At 39.1% G+C, this 19,008-nt stretch overlaps 1 protein-coding gene and 1 pseudogene across 1 annotated transcript in view; both read left to right on the top strand.

The window, feature by feature from the left end:
* zgc:85777 (uncharacterized protein LOC405871 homolog) overlaps positions 1–17,902 on the top strand; it is a 76,306-nt gene extending 58,404 nt beyond the window's left edge. The window contains exons 4-9 of the mRNA XM_060824778.1: positions 3,441–3,547; positions 5,672–5,839; positions 6,902–7,075; positions 8,460–8,621; positions 10,806–10,956; positions 16,208–17,902. Coding sequence (XP_060680761.1) covers positions 3,441–3,547; positions 5,672–5,839; positions 6,902–7,075; positions 8,460–8,621; positions 10,806–10,956; positions 16,208–16,301 — 856 coding nt within the window. The 3' untranslated portion in view covers positions 16,302–17,902. The remainder of the gene's footprint in view (positions 1–3,440; positions 3,548–5,671; positions 5,840–6,901; positions 7,076–8,459; positions 8,622–10,805; positions 10,957–16,207) is intronic.
* LOC132815915 (large ribosomal subunit protein eL42-like) lies at positions 13,112–13,594 on the top strand (annotated as a pseudogene).
* Positions 17,903–19,008: the final 1,106 nt, after the last annotated feature.

Raw genomic sequence — 19,008 nt, 5'->3', positions numbered from 1 at the left:
GGGCTGAGAAATAAATAGAATGGAGGTGGATGGAAGGTAGCTGGGAAGGCGATACTTGCAAGTGGGAGGTAATAGTGATAGGTCGGAGGGAAGGGTAGTGTAGATAGGTGGGAAGGAAGATGGACAGGTCAAGAAGGTGGTGCCAAGATGGAAGGATTAGTCTGGGATGAGGTGGGGGGAGGGGAGATAAGGAAACTGGTAAAGTCGATGTTGATGCTGTATGGTTGAAGGCTTCCAAAATGAGGCGTTCTTTCTCCAGGCAATGGATGGCTTGGATTTGGCTGTAAAGGAGGACCAGGACTGTAAAGGAGGACCAGGACTTGCATGTTCTTGGCAGAGGAGAGGGGGAGTTGAAGTGGCAGCCACAGGGCGGTGGGGCTGTTTGGTGCCTGTGTCCCAACGATGTTCCACGATGTCCTGTCTCCCCAGTGTAGAGGAGACCACAATGAGAACAACAGACATAGTAGATGAGGTGTTTGAATGTGCAGGAAAATCTCTGCCAGATTGGAAAAGATCCTTTGGGGCCCTTCAGACCAAAGCAGTAGCCATGGGCACCCACATAGGCCCTAACTTTGCTTGCCTCATCATAGGATGTATGGAACAGTCCATCTTCTGCAGTTACACTGGCACCAGCTTCCACCTTTTCCTCCACTACATTGATAACTATATCAGTGCCACCTCATACTCCCATGAACAGATTGAACAGTTCATCAACTTCACTACTACCTTCTACCCTGACCTTAAGTTCACATGGACCATCTTGGACACCTCCCTCCCCTTCCTGGACCTCTCCGTCTTCATCCCTGGCGACCGACTCAAGACTAAAATTTATTCCAAACCCACCAACTCCCACAGTTGCCTAGACTACCCCCCCCCCACCTCCCCAAAAAAACGCTATCCCTCACTCCCAATTCCTCCGCATCAGCTGTCTGCTCCCAGGAGGAGCAATTCCACTCCAGGACATCCCAGATGTCCTTATATTTAAAGGAATTTAAAGCAATTTCCCCTCCCACGTGATCAACAATGGCCTCCAGCAATCTCTTCCACTTCAGACACCTCCACCCTTTAACCACACCCCTCCAATCACAAGAATAGAACCCCGGTCCTCACATTTCACCCCACTAATCTCTGGATACAGTGTTTTATCCTCTGCCATTTCCGCCACCTATAATCAGACCACACCACCAGAGAGGTATTTCCCTTTCTACCCCTATCTGTGTTCCACAGAGACCATTCCCTCCGTGACTATCTCGTTTAAGTCCACACCTGACACCTACTCACCCTCCATTCCTGGCACCTTCCCTTGCCGCCATAAGAGATGTAAAACCTGCGCCCACACCTTCCCATTCATCTCCATCCAAGGCCCCAGAGGATCTTTTCACATCCGGCAGAAATTTTCCTGCATGTCCAAACACTTCAGCTACTGTGTCTGTTCCTCTCTATGTGAGTTCCTCTACAGTGGGGAGATAGGGTGCCAACGCACAGGACATTTCAGGGAACATCTCTGGGACGCCAAACAATCCCACCACCCTGTGGCCAACACTTCAACTCCCACTTCGCCAAGGACATGCAAGTCGTGGGTCACCACCTCCACTAAATCTTAGCCGCCTGACCCCTGGAGAAAAAACGCCTCATCTTCTGCCTCGGGACCCTTCAACCACCCAGCATCAACGTCAATTTTACCAGTTTCCTTATCTCCCCTCCCCCCACCTCATTCCAGATCCAGCACTCCAAGTCAGCACCACCCTCTTGATCTGTCCTACCTGTCCATCTTCCTTCCTGCCTATTCACTCCACCCTCCCCTCCGACCTATCATTATCACCCCCATCTGAGTACCTATCACCTTCACAGCTACGGTCTCCCCCAACCCTACTCTCCTATTTATCTCGCAGCCTCCTTTAACCCCCACCCCCCCAACTTTCCTGATGAAGGTCTTATGCCTGGAGCATTGATTTTCCTGCTCCTTGGATGCTGCCTGACCTACTGTGCTTTTCCAATGCCATGTTTTTCAATCATTTGTTACAAGGCAAGCTCGATGCTGAACTGAGATTTGTCAAAGCCAACCTGCAGGATAGACTATGCTAATCAGATGATTTCTTGCCAAAAATCTGTCAAACACAGACAAGATCCTAAGGTGATCACTTGATCCTGGAAAATCTACCTTTAGTCACCCTGAAAGATAAGGTATTACAAAGACTTGAGCAACACGTTAAGCTATGTGTTTCACAGTGTTAGTATGTTCAGTCATGATTTGGAGGTGCCAGAGTTGGATTGGGATGTACAAAGTTAAAAATCACACAACACCAGGTTATAGTCCAACAGTAAAAAAGTAAAATTCCTGATGAAGGGCTTATGCTCGAAACGTCGAATTCTCTATTCCTGAGATGCTGCCTAACCTGCTGTGCTTTGACCAGCAACACATTTGCAGCTATAGTCCAACAGGTTTATTTGCAAGCACTAGCTTTTGGTGCGCTTCGAAGTATGTACAGTAATTGTAACATGATATTTACCAAAAAATAGAACACAGCTGTCAAGCCAAAAAGTGTTCTGCCTAGCGCATAAACGTGTAATGTGGTATATGAATTCCAGTGGGTATGATGTAAGGTATGCTCAGAGATTGTCAGATCCTATCAAACAGATGTCCCTTTGATTATTCACAACATGCAACACAACTGACTTCTCCCAATCAGCCACATATGCAAAACACTAAACATGCTGTCCAATACTGGATGTGATTCTGCAATTGGACACCATTTATCAGATAATTCCAAGTGTGCAAATAATTGCACTGAAAACCAGTTTAGAATTATAAATGTGGTGCATTTGTATGTACTACACAGAGCTATATTGTTTGTATACTGAAGAAACTCAGCACCGCCCTCCGGACCTGTCCATTATTCCCCCCTCTGACCTATCACCACCTCTCTCCCCTTATTCCACCTATCACTTTCTCAACTACCCCCCCTTCCATTTATCTCTCTGCCCCAGCCCACAAGCCTCATTCCTGATGAAGGGCTTATGCCCGAAACGTCGAATTTCCTATTCCTTGGATGCTGCCTGACCTGCTGTGCTTTAACCAGCAACACATTTTCAACTGTGATCTCCAGCATCTGCAGACCTCATTTTTTACTCGATTATTTAGTCAATCATTATTAACCGTTGCATTGTTCATGGCAAAACCTCTACAAATCAGAGACAACTTGCCATCCAATCAGCACTCTCTTCTCATACAGTATAAATGTTGTTTCTTCTTATTTTTATTTGCTATTCTTTCAAATTATGTTGTTGAATGCACAATGAAAAGCTTTAACAAAATTGTTTGTTCAGCAGTACTCAAGTTCTATACTACCAAATGACTCTTTACATATGTATCGTAAAATGTTGGTCAAATGTAAGGAAGGAGTAACAATCTTTCAAATTTAGTGTTGTTTATTTCCCAGATTTGGTTCCGATGAACTGAAACGTCAGTTCCTCACACCTACCATTGCTGGGGACATGGTAGCCTGTTTAGGAGTCAGTGAAGTTGAAGCTGGATCAGATGTTGCAAGTATGTAATATATTTTAAATCAACTGAATGCTAAATATAAGTCTGTGCAGACAATTTGATAATCATTTTAAGGCTTTGTAGAATATGGACTAAGCTTATTATTTTGCAAATTAGTAATATCAATGAATAGTATTAGAAATTCTACCAAATATATCCATTTCCCTATTAGGCTGAATAGCACATTGAAAATCAAGCCTCTCACTGTTTATATGTCAGGATACTTCTGAGTTCTCAGACTAGCTTTATTTTAAATTTGACAATGGTAGAAAGCTGCTAATTTTGATACTTTTTTTTCAATAATGATATACTGATTGTGACAATTTATTTTCAATGTTGGCTTTGAAAATCTGGGTGGCCATTTTTTTTATTTATTTAACCCATCTTTCTAATAAACCTGTGCAGAGATGTTATTACACACCTCTGAAGCAAATGAGATTTTAACCAGGGCCTCCCGATCCAGGGGTAGGTGCACTACCACTGCCACACAAGGTACAATTGGCTGAGAAAAGGGGCTTCAAGAAGGTTTCAGGTAAATGTTGGATACTGAAAAAAAGATGGGATTATGGGATAAAAAATTTGAAGAGTGGAAAATTTTACTTTAAAAAAAAGCTAGAGTAGAGGACAAGGTAGGTCAGAAAAGTTGAACTGAATTACAAAACAAATTTGAAAGAGAAGAGAAGAAAAGGGTACATTAATGTTTTAGACTTTAATTACTAGGAACTGTAGATTGTAGCTCATTTCACCATGAGCATAAATGTATCACCCTTACAAAATGTAGCCAATACTGAGTGCTAGATATCTGAACAGTTCGAAACTGGAGAGTTTTGAACTATATTTTATTCTTCAGTTATTTTTATAATTTGATAATATAGAAAGAATTCAAATCATTGTGGAACAAGATTCAAAAGCAATCTTTCAACTCTTTGAAAATGCTGATCAAGAACATTTCATCATCACCAGAATGAATGTTTTTATCTCAGGAAGGTGAAATTTGAAACTCAAACTCCATTATTATTTTGGGGCGCCATTAGTTGGGAAACTGCATGGCACCAACTATACCCCAGTTGGGGTCTAGATTTGATCACAATTTGGTTGGTGGGGTAAGGTTGGACAGGGCTCTGAGACTCAAGGTTTTGGTGTTTGTCCTGAATAATACTGTTTTTTGGGGCCTCTAATGGAAATATTAAAAGATTTAAAAATTCAAGCTTATCCAGGCCTCTTCAGACTATGCTGCAGCTTACACTAATACCATTGTCAAGACTAGCATTATGTCTTGCAAGATCTGGAGTTAAAAATCATGTCAGAATCATAATTGCGTCCTCTATATTTACATGTTAATAATACTTAAGGTTGCCAAGATTGTTTAAGGTTGTCTTGATTCCTCAGGCCTAAATCAATGTAGTTTTCCTGGACAGGACAAGTTAAAATCGGTCCTTCAGTGTTTTTGAGACAAGAAGTTAAGAAAGATCAGTAAGTGGAAACAAAGTAAAACTTAGAGAATAGCAATGAATTAAAATTAGGTTTTAAACAGGGCAAGTTGAAGTATGACTTTTGTTCTACATGTTTGAGACGTTTTGGTTTATTTCTTAAGTTTAACATAATACTAGTAAAGCTACTCTTGATATCACAATAGATTTACTCCTGTAATATTAATGCTAATTTAAGTTTACTGCACATCATGTGAAAATAAACATTTCCTGTTGGAGCAGTGAGACAGGAATTTCGTAGTAGCCAAAATCTATACATATGAAAAGGTATAGAGGACTGGAAGAGCTCTCCATCTAAGTGCAGTGACATCATCTAATTATAACTGGTAGGAGTCACTGCATTAGGCAGATATTTCTGCTGATTCTCTTGTAAAATTTAAAATACTTTTTTATTTTAGTTCATTGGAACTGTTAGCTTCAAACAAAGTTGGATAAGTGATTAACAGCTTTGCTGCCAAATCCAAACTTTTCAGAGAATCATCTGCTAAGATTTGACTTGGATTTTTGTTTCTTTCAGTTAGGAAGAAAAAGTTAAAATGTCAAGGCACATTTTGAATTCAGAAAGGTTTTGGATCAATATACTGCGTGGGTCTGACATTATGATTTATATCTTGAAAAAAATGACCTACCTTTGCAGATATCAAGACCAAAGCTGTGAAGCATGGAGATGAGTACATAATAAATGGAGGGAAGATGTGGATAACTAATGGTTGTCAAGCTGACTGGATGTGTCTTTTAGCAAACACTAGTGATGGGCCTCTTCACAAAAGCAAGTCTCTCATATGTCTGCCGATGAAATTACCAGGTAAGAATTAGAGTGAACATAAAATAGGCTGACCTAAGAGGTGGATGGAAGACCCTACTTTCATGTCTGCTAACTAATAAGTAGACATCAGAGGAACTCTGTGAAGCATTAGACTCCTGTACATTCAGTATGAATTCAGCCTTTAAGTTCTCCTTATTTGCAGAATATTGATAGATTTCAACCACCTGCTTTAAATTAAATGGAACATTTGAGGTGAGTTTATTTGGATTCCTATCACAGGTACTTGCCTGTCATTCTTGTATGTGGCATTCTGTTGGGAATTTCAATGTAATGAATCATGCCAATGATGTGATATCCCACATTTGCTATTTTGTAAAAAAATAAATTATCCTTAGATTGTGCACAATGCAGCTGTAAATCATTCAAAATGCTTTTGGAGAATATTTTTCATCTGAGTTTTTTTCCTTGCCAACTGAAAACTCTAATGTTTAAAATAAATGGTTACAAAAATTGCATGTTTCCTGATATTGAATGTACCCACTGAGTTACCTTTCCACATCATGACAGATTTACATCATACTTGATTTGTACTTGAAGGCTCCCAGAGTCACCATCTCCCAAAATCTGCAAAAGTGCTTGATATATATGTAGCAGTTTCTAACCCTGTGATCTGTATTTGTTTTTTTGCCATTTAAGCATGTACCATTGAACTTGATTCCGCATGCAGCCTTCAACTCCTTTTTCTGTCACAACATGTCATACTACTCATTACTTGTGAATAGCCACAGAATTGAGTGAATCCCTTGCTGTTTGGGGCATTCTATGGAATCTTTTACATCCTCCTGAGGAGGAGTTTGAGGCCTCATGATTCAAAAGTTAAAAACACTAATAATGTAGCACTCTTCTGCATTGCACTGAAATGTTAGCTTATGTTCTGTCTTAATACTTAAAGTAGGACCCCAAAACCATAGCCTTTTTGTTCTTGCCTGATGATAAACTAACCTCCAGTATGTTAATTATGATGGAAATATTTCTAATTAGAATAGGAAGTTTCATTTAAAATGTTGTTAAATTAACTAACCATATGAATTACATTTTCAGGAGTCCATGTGGCTAAAAAGATTGATAAATTGGGCATGTGGTCCTCAGATACAGCACAGATCTTTTTTGAAGATGTTAGGGTTCCAAGAAAATATCTCATCGGCGAAGAAGGAATGGGTTTCACCTACCAGATGTTGCAGTTCCAGGAAGAGCGCATGTGGGCAGTTGCAGCAAGTATGTTCTGTCTATTGAGCATGAGCATAAGTTAGGCAAAAATTTAAACACTACTTCAGCTGCTACTGTGAGGCTTATTGCCACAAGAATTCAAAAGATACACGAGTACAGTGAAAAATGTAAAGGTGGTCATTTCTGGTGCCATCTTAGGTACAAAGATACAAAACCTTAAGTATGAATTAGAAAAATCAACAAATCCAGTTTAAAGTTCAGCATTATGGTCCCCCAAAAACAGAGAAAGAGTGAATGTTGAATAGAACACAAAAGGTTGCAAACAATCTGATTCAATCTTTGATATTAAGCAGAAAGGGATTAAAATTGGTAGCAAGGCACAGAATTTCTGGTAGAAGCATTGGCTACATTCTTCCCATTGTTTATCTGGAAAATAATCATCCAAGACTCTGAATTTTGATCAAGCAGCTTGATATCGAGGCCATGGAGCAGCAGAATGAGGTAATTGGCTGTTGTCAACATATAAACCGAAGGTGCTATTCCAAGGAAGTGCACAGAAATGGAGAAGAAGGAACCAAGGATAGGTTATTGGGAACTCCAGCGAAAATGTGTAAGACTTGTACAGAAACTATTGTAGGGGATGCAGCAACTTTGATTAGATAGTTAAATATGGAATTAAGTAAGTGTAGTACTACCAAACTAACAAGAGAGGCGTGACATATAGGCATAGTGAAATGGTGGACTGAAGACTAAACACAAAGTGGTCAGCAAATGATCTATCACAGTAACAGAAATACCATTCATAACCTTGGTTAGGTGCTTTGTGATGATGTAGGAATTGAATTCTGATTGGAAAGTTACAGAAGCGATGAGTATTGTACGCATTTGGTGGGTGACAACATGTTCAAAGATTTTAGAGAAAAGCGAGGTTGAGGATGGTCAGTAGTCTGCAAGGACATAAGAATAAAGGGAGAGGGTCGTGATATTTTAACTATTGAATACATTGAAATGTCAGAATAACCATTCAATGTGAACCTAACAATTAGATCATTAAAAGCAACTGAAAGTAAATAAAGGACCTGGAACATAATATTAAGCTAATTGGTTTAAATCATGCCAAGTTGGGCCTAGACCTCAGAGTCACAGCAGACTCTGCAGAACCTTTACAGCATGAACGAGATTCACATCTTTGAGTTGGGAGATTTTCCAGTGTCGTGTTCTTGTCTCTTACCTAGCAGTGCCCACAAATGCTGTTTTCAGTCTTTTGAGGTTCCAGGGAGGAGTAATGCTGAGGTGGCCAGCTTAAAAAGTCTATCTCTATTTGCTGAGACATCAATCCAGTTCTGGAATGAGTCCACTGTGTACGCTAACGTACATGATCACTGTGCACAATGCTAACAGTTTTGTAAGGATGTTATTTCTGTCTCTGTAGTGCTGGCTCCACTGCAAAACATCATACAGGAAACTATCGAATATACACGCCAACGTAAGATCTTTGGTCAACCAGTCTTGCACAACCAGACAGTACACTTCCGCCTTGCTGAACTTGAAACTGAGGTTGAACTTGTTCGTTCGCTCCTTTATCGTTGTGTTGGTATGGAACTTTAATAACTTAAATCGTCTTCAAAAACATGCACTTTTATTACAAAGATAAATGAGACATATCTTTTCATTGCAATCTGCTGGAATCCAACCTGATATGCTAACTGTGAGGTGGAGAGGTTCAGAATCATTGTTGGCACTGAGAAGACCTAGATTTGTTAAACTGACCAAATGAACAAATTAAAATCACAACCTAAATGAAGGTAGCAGAATGGTGGATGCAGTTATTGAAGTTGTTCCCTTAAATTAACCCATGTTGCCAGTCTGATTCTGTTGTGCAGTGGGGAGGATTAAAATTAGGGCTAATTTTTTTTTTGTCAGTCAGTGTTGATATTTTGCCATAATGTGTGTAGAAGATTGCAACTTAAAGAGAGCAGTGGAACTTTTTAAATGTTTATTGGGAAACATAAAGAAAAGTACAGCACAGAACAGGCCCTTTGGCGCGCAAGATGTTGTGCTGAGGATTAAATAGTCTAACCTACACACCCCTCAAGTCACTGCTATCCATATGCATATCCAGCAGTCGCTTAAATGTCCCTAATGACTCTGCTTCCACCACCATCGCTGGCAACGCATTTCATGCATTCACAACTCTCTGCGTAAAGAACCTACGTCTAATGTCTCCCCTATACCTTCCTCCTAATATCTTCAAACTATGATCCCTTGTGCCAGTCAATCCTATCCTTGGGAAAAGTCTCTGGCTATTGACTCTATCCATGCCTCTAATTACCTTGTATACTTCGATTAGGTCACCACTCTTTCTCTTCCTCTCTCTCTCTCTCTCTCTCGAGAGAGAGAGAGAGAGAGAGAGAGAGAGAGAAAAGTCCAAGCTTAGTCAACCTCTCTTCGTAAGACAAGCCCTTTAGTCCAGGCAGCATCCTGGTAAACCTTCTTTGCACCATCTCCAAAGCCTCCATATCTTTCCTATAGTAGGGCGACCAGAACTGGACATAATATTCCAAGTGTGGTCTCACCAGGGTCTTGTAGAACTGCAGCAAAACCTCACGGCTCTTAAAGTCGATCCCCTGTTAATGAAAGCCAGAACACCATGTGCTTTCTTCTTATTAGTAAAGAAATAGTACTGACAATAGGGGAGGTGATGGCTTAGTAGTATTAATGCTGGATTGTTAATATGGACACCCTGGTAATGTTCTGGGGACCTGAGTTCAAATCCCACCACAGCAGATAGTGGAATTTGAATTCACTAAAAATCTAGAATTAAGAGTATAATGATGATCATACAATCACTGATTGTTGGAAAAACTACTGTCCTTTTAGAGAAGATCCTTACCTGGCCTGGCCCACATGTGATTCTAGATTCACAGCAATATGTTTGACTCTTAACAAGGCATGAGCAGTCAATGCTAACCAACACTCACCCCATGAATAATAAAAAATAAAATTAATGGAACTAAGCACCTAGAAATGCTCGACATGGTAACCTACCCCGCATGATTTTAAAAGATATGAACACAACATGAAATATAGGAGCAGAAGTAGGCCATTCAGCAAGATCATGGCTGATCTGCCCCAGACTTGATCTCCTGATGTACCAACTCACCATAGCTGTCAACTCCCTGAAACTTCAAAAGTGTATCAGCCTCCTCTTTATATACTTCAAGTAATCTAGCCAGATAATTCAAAAAATTCACTACACTCTGAGAGAAGAAATTCCTTCACATCTCAATTTTAAATAAATGTTCTGAAGAAGAGTTATATTAGACTCGAAGCATTAAGTCTGTTTCTCTCTCCACAGGTACTCCCAGACCTGCTGAGTTTCTCCAGTACTCTGTTTGTTTTAAAGATGTGTTCCCTAATTCTGCAACTTTGTCTCTTGGTTTGAGATTCCCTCACTAGTGAAAACATCTTCTCAGCATCTACTCTGTCAAGCTTCCTTTGAATCTCATATGTTTCAAAAAGATCATTCCTCATTCTTCTAAACTGTAATGATTAAAGGCCTTGCCTGTTTGACTGGTCTTGATAAATCAACTCCTTCATCCTTGGCATCAGTCTAATGAATCGCCTTTAAACAGTCTCCACTGCCACTTTATGCTGTTTTTAATACAGAGGTCAAAACTTTACGTGGTATTCTGGGTGCAGCCTTACCAATACCCTGTTCAACAAAGATTTACTTGAAAATTAAGTTACAATTAAGTTTATCTTGTTTTTCATGCAGCTCAGTATATTCAAGGAAATGATACAACAAAATTGGCCTCAATGGCAAAGTTGAAGGCAGCCCGCCTAGTTCGTGAGGTAACTGATAGCTGTCTTCAGTTCTGGGGAGGAATGGGTTTTACTAATGAAGTGCTGGTCAGTAGACTGTACAGGTGAGTAAAATTAAAGTTGCAGAAATCAAACTGCATTTACTTGCAAACATTTTCTGTATGTTTTAAATGCAATACCTTAATAAACTTCAATAAAGTGTTTTAAAAATTTAATCAAAATAGAAATTTAAGAAATTCCAACAGTAGTTGATAGGTTGTGAAGTTCAGGTTAAATTAGGTTTTGAATTATATGAATTATATGATATGACAATGTATAGTTTATAGGGAGGATTTTCCTGATTTTATGTTAGTGTGGTGAATAATCAAAACATTGTACACGTTTCTCAAGAAACCCACTTGCTTTTCCTTCCATTGTGGAAAGAACATTTAATGGGTTCCTTTGCAGGTGTGCTCTGACCAATCAGATGCTCTGATATTCACTGCACACAATCCAGTGCAGTGATCCACAAAAATCTTTCCTTATGGCTTCTCACATTTGTGTATATACTGAGTGAATAGTCAATCTAATAATATTGGTGTCTTATTGATTCAATCACACAAAGTTAGAAGGTTCACTTGTGAAAAGTATTCGAAATTACATTAATTAAATTGTTCAATATTCAGTGTGAATGCAATAAATCTCAGATGGCCCAAAGAGACCATTTTTCCAGCACTTGCTGTTCTTACAATATTTTTAAGGTCACCTGTGATTATTTCTCGTTCACAGAGGTGACTATGACCTGTTTGTAATGATGAATAATATATTCAAGATTGCTGTGGCCAGGATTTTGATTGGACACAGTTGGTTGCTGCATATGCTTCACATTCAGGATTCCATGATGATAAATGTTTTAAACCTGAACTGTCGTGCTGATTAATGGGGGAATTGTTTCTTGTAGATCTTCTAAAGTAAACCATACGTCTCAGACAGAAAAAGAGTACTTGCCTGTCTATTCTAGTGTGATGACAGCCATTTTTAATTTACGTAGTGATTTGTGATTCAGTTTAGAATGGAAAGGTTCACACAGTGAGTCACAGGCTCAGTCTTTTAATCTAGGTCACCCTCCCTTCCTCCACTAATACCTTCATGTTTCTTTTGCGCACCCTGTCAATCCATCAGTTCTGAGCTTCTGCAGGTTCTCATCCAGCTCTTATTTAAACCTGCATCTCCCAACATTGCCCTAGGTCCTAGTCTTACAGCTTAGTCATGCCAACCATCATGATGCTTTGCTTGCTAACCCTACCAAATAAAGCTGGGGTGATGAGACTATTCATAACATCCACTGTCTTTCACAATGACATATATCTTCTAATATTGTTGTATTCTTCACTTGTATGTTGAGTTGTACCTTCCCTTCACAATTATTGTCTTCTCTGCATTCCAGCATGCTGCCTCTAATCCTTACCATTCACTCCCCTAACGACTAGCACAGCAGTATAATAACATAACACTACCTTCAGTGAACAAACTTCCCGAACTGACCTTTGTTCCTCACCACCTCCCCTGCACCTTGACCAACATGGACCAACATCCCTGACCAATGATTAACCAGACTTGTGACTGATCTCTGTGCAGCTCCATGACTGATGAACCCATTAAACCCTGGACTAGCTGCACTTGGCCTGAGGAGATGAGGAGGAATTTCTTCTGCTGGAGGTGGCGAATCTGTGGAATCACACAAGGCAGTGGTGGCCAAGTCATTGAGTAGAGTTTAAATAGAGATCAATAAGTTCTATTAAGGGGATCAAAGGTTACAGGGAGAAGGCAGGAGCGTGGGACTTAGAAACATATTGGCCATAGCAAATAATGCAGCAAACTTGATGGGCCAGTTGGTCTCATTCTGCTTCTGTTCCTTAAGGTCTTATGGGGTCCAAGTGCTGGCAAATGGGACTAGATTAGATTAAAACATCGAAGGGTCTGTTTCCATGCTGTACATCTCTATGATCCTATGACCTGCAGGATTGACTATGGCCCACTTCCCGCACTGTAATGATATAGAACCCCTGACCCTGACCATGTTAACCAACCACGTCCAAGTCACTGGCCTAATATCAGACAATGCCCTTAACTGACAGTAGCTGGACCCCTTGGTAGACAACAGTCCTTCTTGATTTGATTGAGGACTGTTCTGGATTACCATTTGGTTGATGCACATGCATGTGCAAGATTGCTTGTGGTCGTGTAGATGTGAGATGTAACATGACTCCATAGAGTACCATGTCCTCTCCCTTGACTGATTATGCTGGCAACCACAACAGTCTGCTCAGCTCTGTATGTGTGTTTAAAGCCAAGGTAACACATAAGTATTGCATAGCTCTAGGTTCTGAATGTGTCCCGCACCCTCGCTCCCCCCACTTTGCACCTCTGTTTAGGGCCAAGCCAAGAAGTTAGTCAATGTACCAAAGACTAGTAGGATGTACTGCAAGAAATGTCACAGGCACCAGCCACATAAGGTTGCCCAGCACAAGAAAGGAAAGAATTCCTTGTTTGCACAGAGTAAGAGGCAGTATGACGACAGGAAGCAGATTGGTTATGGTGGACAGACAAGACCTATATTTTGAAAAAAAGGCTAAAACCACAAAGAAGATTGTGCTGAGACTGGAATGTGGAGCCTAATTGTCAATCAAAGAGAACACAAGAGGTGCAAAACTGTGAGCTGGGAGGAGACAAAGGAGGAAAGGTCAAGTCATTCAGTTCTAAGCTGCAGTCTTTGTGTTCTCTAAAGTACAAATTCACAATAAAAATAACTAAAAATTTAAAAAGAAAATGAACCGTATTCTAAGTGAGTTGGGGACGTGCCATGATAATGTGATGAGATTGTTTTATGTCCAATGCCACCACAATGGATGAGTGATGCAAGTGGTCACTGCCCATGGAGCATAGACTGGGAATGCCCACCCAAATGGAGACCCAGAGGTGCAAGCGGTGAGCTGGGATTACCTGATATTTACTCAGATTTTCATGTCTGCAATGGTCCCCACCTAATTTCACTCCATTGCCTAGTAAAACAGCAAACTGACTGATAAATGATGTGAGATTAGGTATTAATGAGATGTTAATACATGCAAATAGGCCTCTCACCACTTAGTGGGATTTACTTGGGCGAAAAAGTTATTTTAAAATAATTAAAATGTATTGTAAAGGACCTGTTTGTTTATTTTTGTGAGACTGAAAGAAATTGATTCTGTTACCAGAGAGTTCTTTGCTTTTGCATCTGCATTTGTTAGAAATTAACAGATATCAGTCAATTTTCCTGATATTATTCCCAGATAATTTTGCAGCATTATTGAAAAAAAAGCTTGCATACATACAAAAACAAACACACAGAATGCTGGAGCAAATCAGATCTGGTAGCATCTGGAGGAGAAACAGAATGAATTCTGAAGAAAAATCAACTGGACTTGAAATGCTAACTCTTTCTCTCTCTCCATAAATGCTGCTAGATCTTGTGAGTTTCTCCAGCATTTGCTTGATTTGTTTCAAGTTTCCAGAATCCTCGTTATTTTACTTTTTTTCACATTTAATGTAATGCTTTCGAAAACCACTAGGCCACTCTGAGCACCTTGCAGCCAATTAAGTATTTGTCAATTGTAGTAGCTGTTTCAGGTACTGTGTCAGGGAATATTGCAGTCTCCCCACTGAGGGGGCAGATAGATCTTCAGTTTAACATCTCACCTCAAAGACAGCATCTCTGAGAATGCAGTACATCCTCAGTATTGCACTGAAATGTTAGTCTTAACTCTGCACTGGAATGGGACTTGAACCCAGCATCTTGTAACATAGAAGCAAGAGTAATACAAACTGTACCAGCTTCCATTATTTTCTATCATTGTTTCATATGTTGCATAGTTTTATACAGCTTTAAACTACACAATGCTAACAAATAATTCAACTGTAATCTTACAATATTGCACTGGTAGAAAAGCTACTGAAATTATTTATAGCCAGGGTATGTGTCGTCTTAGTTAATGTATATGCTATATTTGTAACAGGGTTGTACAGAAACAATAGGGATGCACTTAGATCAAGAGGTTTGAATGTACAGAACAACCTCGATTATCCGAACGAGTCAAGCCGGGAGTGTTTTGTTCAGAGAACTGATTGTTCGGATAATGGATATCGTTTTTATGGGACCTTGAGATCTTGTTCAGATTATCCAAAATCGAGTTTGTTCTGTAGTTCGTAATAATGCTATCAGCACAGATTTGATTTGAGTTCTGGTTCTAATCCAACTGAGAAAGGTAGATGTACACCCTATTGGTTATAACCATCTGCAAGAATTTTGCATGAATACAGTTGCTGTGCCTAAAGGGATATTACAAATGGATGGAAAGTAAGAAATGCTTTCATACAAAGGCAGAGATTAAAAAGTCTGAGAGATGAGAAATGCTGTGAGTGCTTATGAGACCTGTCTTTGTTGTAATGACAATTTAAAACAAATGTTACCATTTATATTTGAAATATCCTTCACATGTTTATTAATGATTAAATTGTTGACTTTAGTTGGTTACTTATAGAGTCATAGAGATGTACAGCATGGAAACAGACCTTTTGGTCCAACCTGTCCATGCTGACCAGATATCCCCACCCAATCTTGTCCCACCTGCCAGTACCCGGCCCATATCCCTCCAAACCCTTCCTATTCATATATCCATGCAAATGCCTCTTAAGTGTTGCAATTGTACCAGCCTCCACCACTTCCTCTGGCAGCTCATTCCATACACGTACAATCTTCTGTGTGAAAAAGTTGCCCCTTTTCCCCTCTCAACCTAAACCTATGGCCGCTCGTTCTGGACTCACCGACCCCAGGGAAAAGACTTTGCCTATTTACCCTATCCATGCCCCTCATAATTTTGTAAACCTTTATAAGGTCCTTTGTATGTTCTTCACCTTTTTAAAACTGCTGTTGTTTTGACTTTTTTTTTCCAAAGTTCCAAAACAATGCAACAGCATATGAAACAGTAATTGCTGCTCCTGGAATTCGAGGAAATCACCTCCAGCACCTAAAATACCTCAAAAAAAAAGGAGCAGCTGTTACAGCCAGAAATTTTTCCCGACCTCCATCTTGGATTACCCAGAATCCTTACATAAATGTTTTGAAAAATATGAAATCTTGTTCAGATGTAGGTCTTTGAGTGATTTAGTTTTTTTTAAATGCATCTATCTGTACAGGGCACGTAACACACCCTTGAAACTTTGCAACAATTGGCTGGAAATTGCAAAGTGCTATTTCCCAAATAGAGTTAAAGTGTAAACATTTATTAATCTCTGTGAAGTTAGTAATTGATTCTGTTTTCTCACTTTATCCTTGAGGGATATGAGGTTGATGTCAATAGGAGCTGGTGCAGATGAAGTGATGCTGTCCATCATATGCAAGTACATGGGGACCATTCCTGGAAAAAACTAATTCATATAATAGCAAACTCATCAACAGGGAAAAGAACAAAACTGTATAATCTATTGCATTAATTGCTGGTGGTGCTTTCGTACTATATGTTTCACAGTGCCTTTTTGTAATATATTTTTTTTGTCTTGGAGAAATGCAATTGTCAGCATAATCTTTCACTTAAGAATGGAGAAGTATTTTGGAAATTCAAAAATCAATCATTTTTATTTTTTACTTAACTGAAATAACATCACTTTAAAGAATTGAAAAGATTGTGGGAGTACTTTGAGCTGAAAGTACTCACACACGGTTTCCAATATTTTTCTTACTAATTTGATACTGAAGTTGAGAAAAATATTACTGAGGAAAGAAAAAGGTCTCCCTACAGTAGAGCAGTCTGAAGAATTACAATGGTTTCTTTTTAAATTACGAAAAGTTTGGAAACAATGTAGTTAAAAAAATTGCTTCTGATTGGATGTCATCTACTTAAAATTGTCATGAAGAAAAATGCCATTGTGCAGAAACTTAAAGTATGGGATGCTTTATTACAAAACGGCAGACATAGATACATATTTGAAGCAAATTAAAATTCAGTACTAGAAGACATTAGTTGTGGATTTCTTTAATAAGAGCTTGCAAGTGACAGTGGATTACTTGTCCCCGTATGTCATAAAGCTATATGATCTAATGTGACCTATCACAAAATATGTGGAATTTTGTTGTTATAGTCTTGTAGCGCTTTGTCTCCTTCTATTTAAACTCTGATAACAAAGTTCAAGAGACCTTGAATGCACCAGAATGACTTTATTCACTTTACTGTTTACAAACCTTGGGGAAAGACTCACTGCTGCTGAATTGGACAGTTTTAGGGAAGTGGATAGAATGATTCTGAAATGAATATAATGTGAGGTAGATGAGCAGCAATGGAATTGTGGATCTATTTGACACCAGAAAATGGCACAATTTTCATGACAAGTATAAAGATAACTAGTAAGGCAAAGTGATGGAAAAAAACTTTAACAGGAAATACTTATCTCACACTTTCATATAACATAAAGCGATTTTCAAACTCGACAGATTTTTTGAAACCCATTGTTCAGACGTAAAACTCTGGATTCCATGCCTCAAATTTTGTTGCCATATTTCTTTGAAGATCTTTCATTAAATTAAATTCTGGTAGCTAAGCAAGATAATAAGAAAAATAAATTGATAAAAAGAAATTTTGAGCACAGTGGGAGCAAAAAACTTGAATAATCTGTAAACAGTACTTTTGGTTACTTAACATAATTGGCAAGTTTTCCATTAATAGCTTAGATTATTACACAAACGTCTTGGAGCAGGCTAATTTAATGGGGTTTTGTGTCTGATTTTGGTGTGGCATTACATATTCTTATGTAATGTAGCTCACTGCCATCAATTGTACATCAAATAGTATTTGTGTTAATAAATTTGTATAAATAATGGATCAACTGTGATATGTTAATGAGCAGTGGTGAATGGAACCTTTGCCATGCAAGCATAAGATGATAAATATATGCAGAATAAAATCTTATTTACATTATCCCTCATTCTACTTTTCCCTGGTGTAGGCAGCAATAAATAAATCTCCGTCATTGATCTAATTCAGTAATGTGTGTTTTTTTCTTTACAAGTATGAAGGGGGTATTAATTTGAATAATACTGGGTATATCCACTTCATGGTGATTAAAAACTTGATATGAGCTGAGTAGTTAATTTACAAAATGTCTTTTTGGAGAAACTTTCTGTCTGTTTTGACATTGAATGTGCTTGTCTTACTTCGAACTCCCTATTCAGATTCTGTGATGTCCACTAATGATTCTTCAGTCTGGTGAAGGAGATGCAGTGTTGTTTGTGCCATTCACACAGCTCTTGGATTTGTTGCAGAGGAAGTTCCAACATTTGGAGCTTCCTTGGAAAAGCTCATGGGAAATAAATTGATGAAGATGATACTAGGTGCTGGGTGATATTTGTTTTTCACTGACTTCAAACAAAGCTGCTCAAAAGGAGATAATGATAGCAAGTTTTGAGAAGATTTCTAGCTCAGGTTGAGATTCTGGATGTAGATTTGCTCGCTGAGCTGCAAGGTTCATTTTCAGATGGTTTGGCACCATACTAAGTAACATCTTCAGTGAGCCTCTGGATGAACCACTGGTGGTGTAGCCCGCTTTCTATTGATTTGTTTGGGTTTCATTTGTTTGGTTGATGTCATTTCCTGTTCATTTTCTCAGGGGGTGATAAATGGGATCCAAGTCAATGTGTTTGTTGATAGAGTTCCAGTTAGAATGCCATGCTTCTGGGAGTTTTCATTCATGTCTCTGTTTGGCTTGTCCTAGAATGGATGTGTTGTCCTAGTCAAAGTGGCATCCTTCCTCATCCATATGTAAGGCTGCTAGTGAGAGAGTGTCACGTCTTTTTGTGGCTAGTTGATGTTCATGTATCCTGGTGTCTAGTTTTCTGTCTGTTTATCCAATGTAGCATTTGTTACAGTTCTTGCAAAGTATTTTGTAAATTATATTAGTTTTGCTTGTTGTCTGTATAGAATCTTTCAAATTCATTAGCTGCTGTTTTAGTGTGTTGGTGGGCTACCATGTTGCGAAGGGATCTGAGTAGGCTGGCAGTCATTTCTGAGATGTCTTTGATGTAGAGGAGAGTGGCTAGAGTTTCTGGATGTGTTTTGTCTGCTTGTCTGGGTTTGTTGCTGAGAAAT

This window comes from Hemiscyllium ocellatum, chromosome 5 (assembly GCF_020745735.1).
Source record: "Hemiscyllium ocellatum isolate sHemOce1 chromosome 5, sHemOce1.pat.X.cur, whole genome shotgun sequence".
Classification (NCBI taxonomy): Eukaryota; Metazoa; Chordata; class Chondrichthyes; order Orectolobiformes; family Hemiscylliidae; genus Hemiscyllium; species Hemiscyllium ocellatum.
This window is presented reverse-complemented; position numbering and strand designations above follow the sequence as displayed.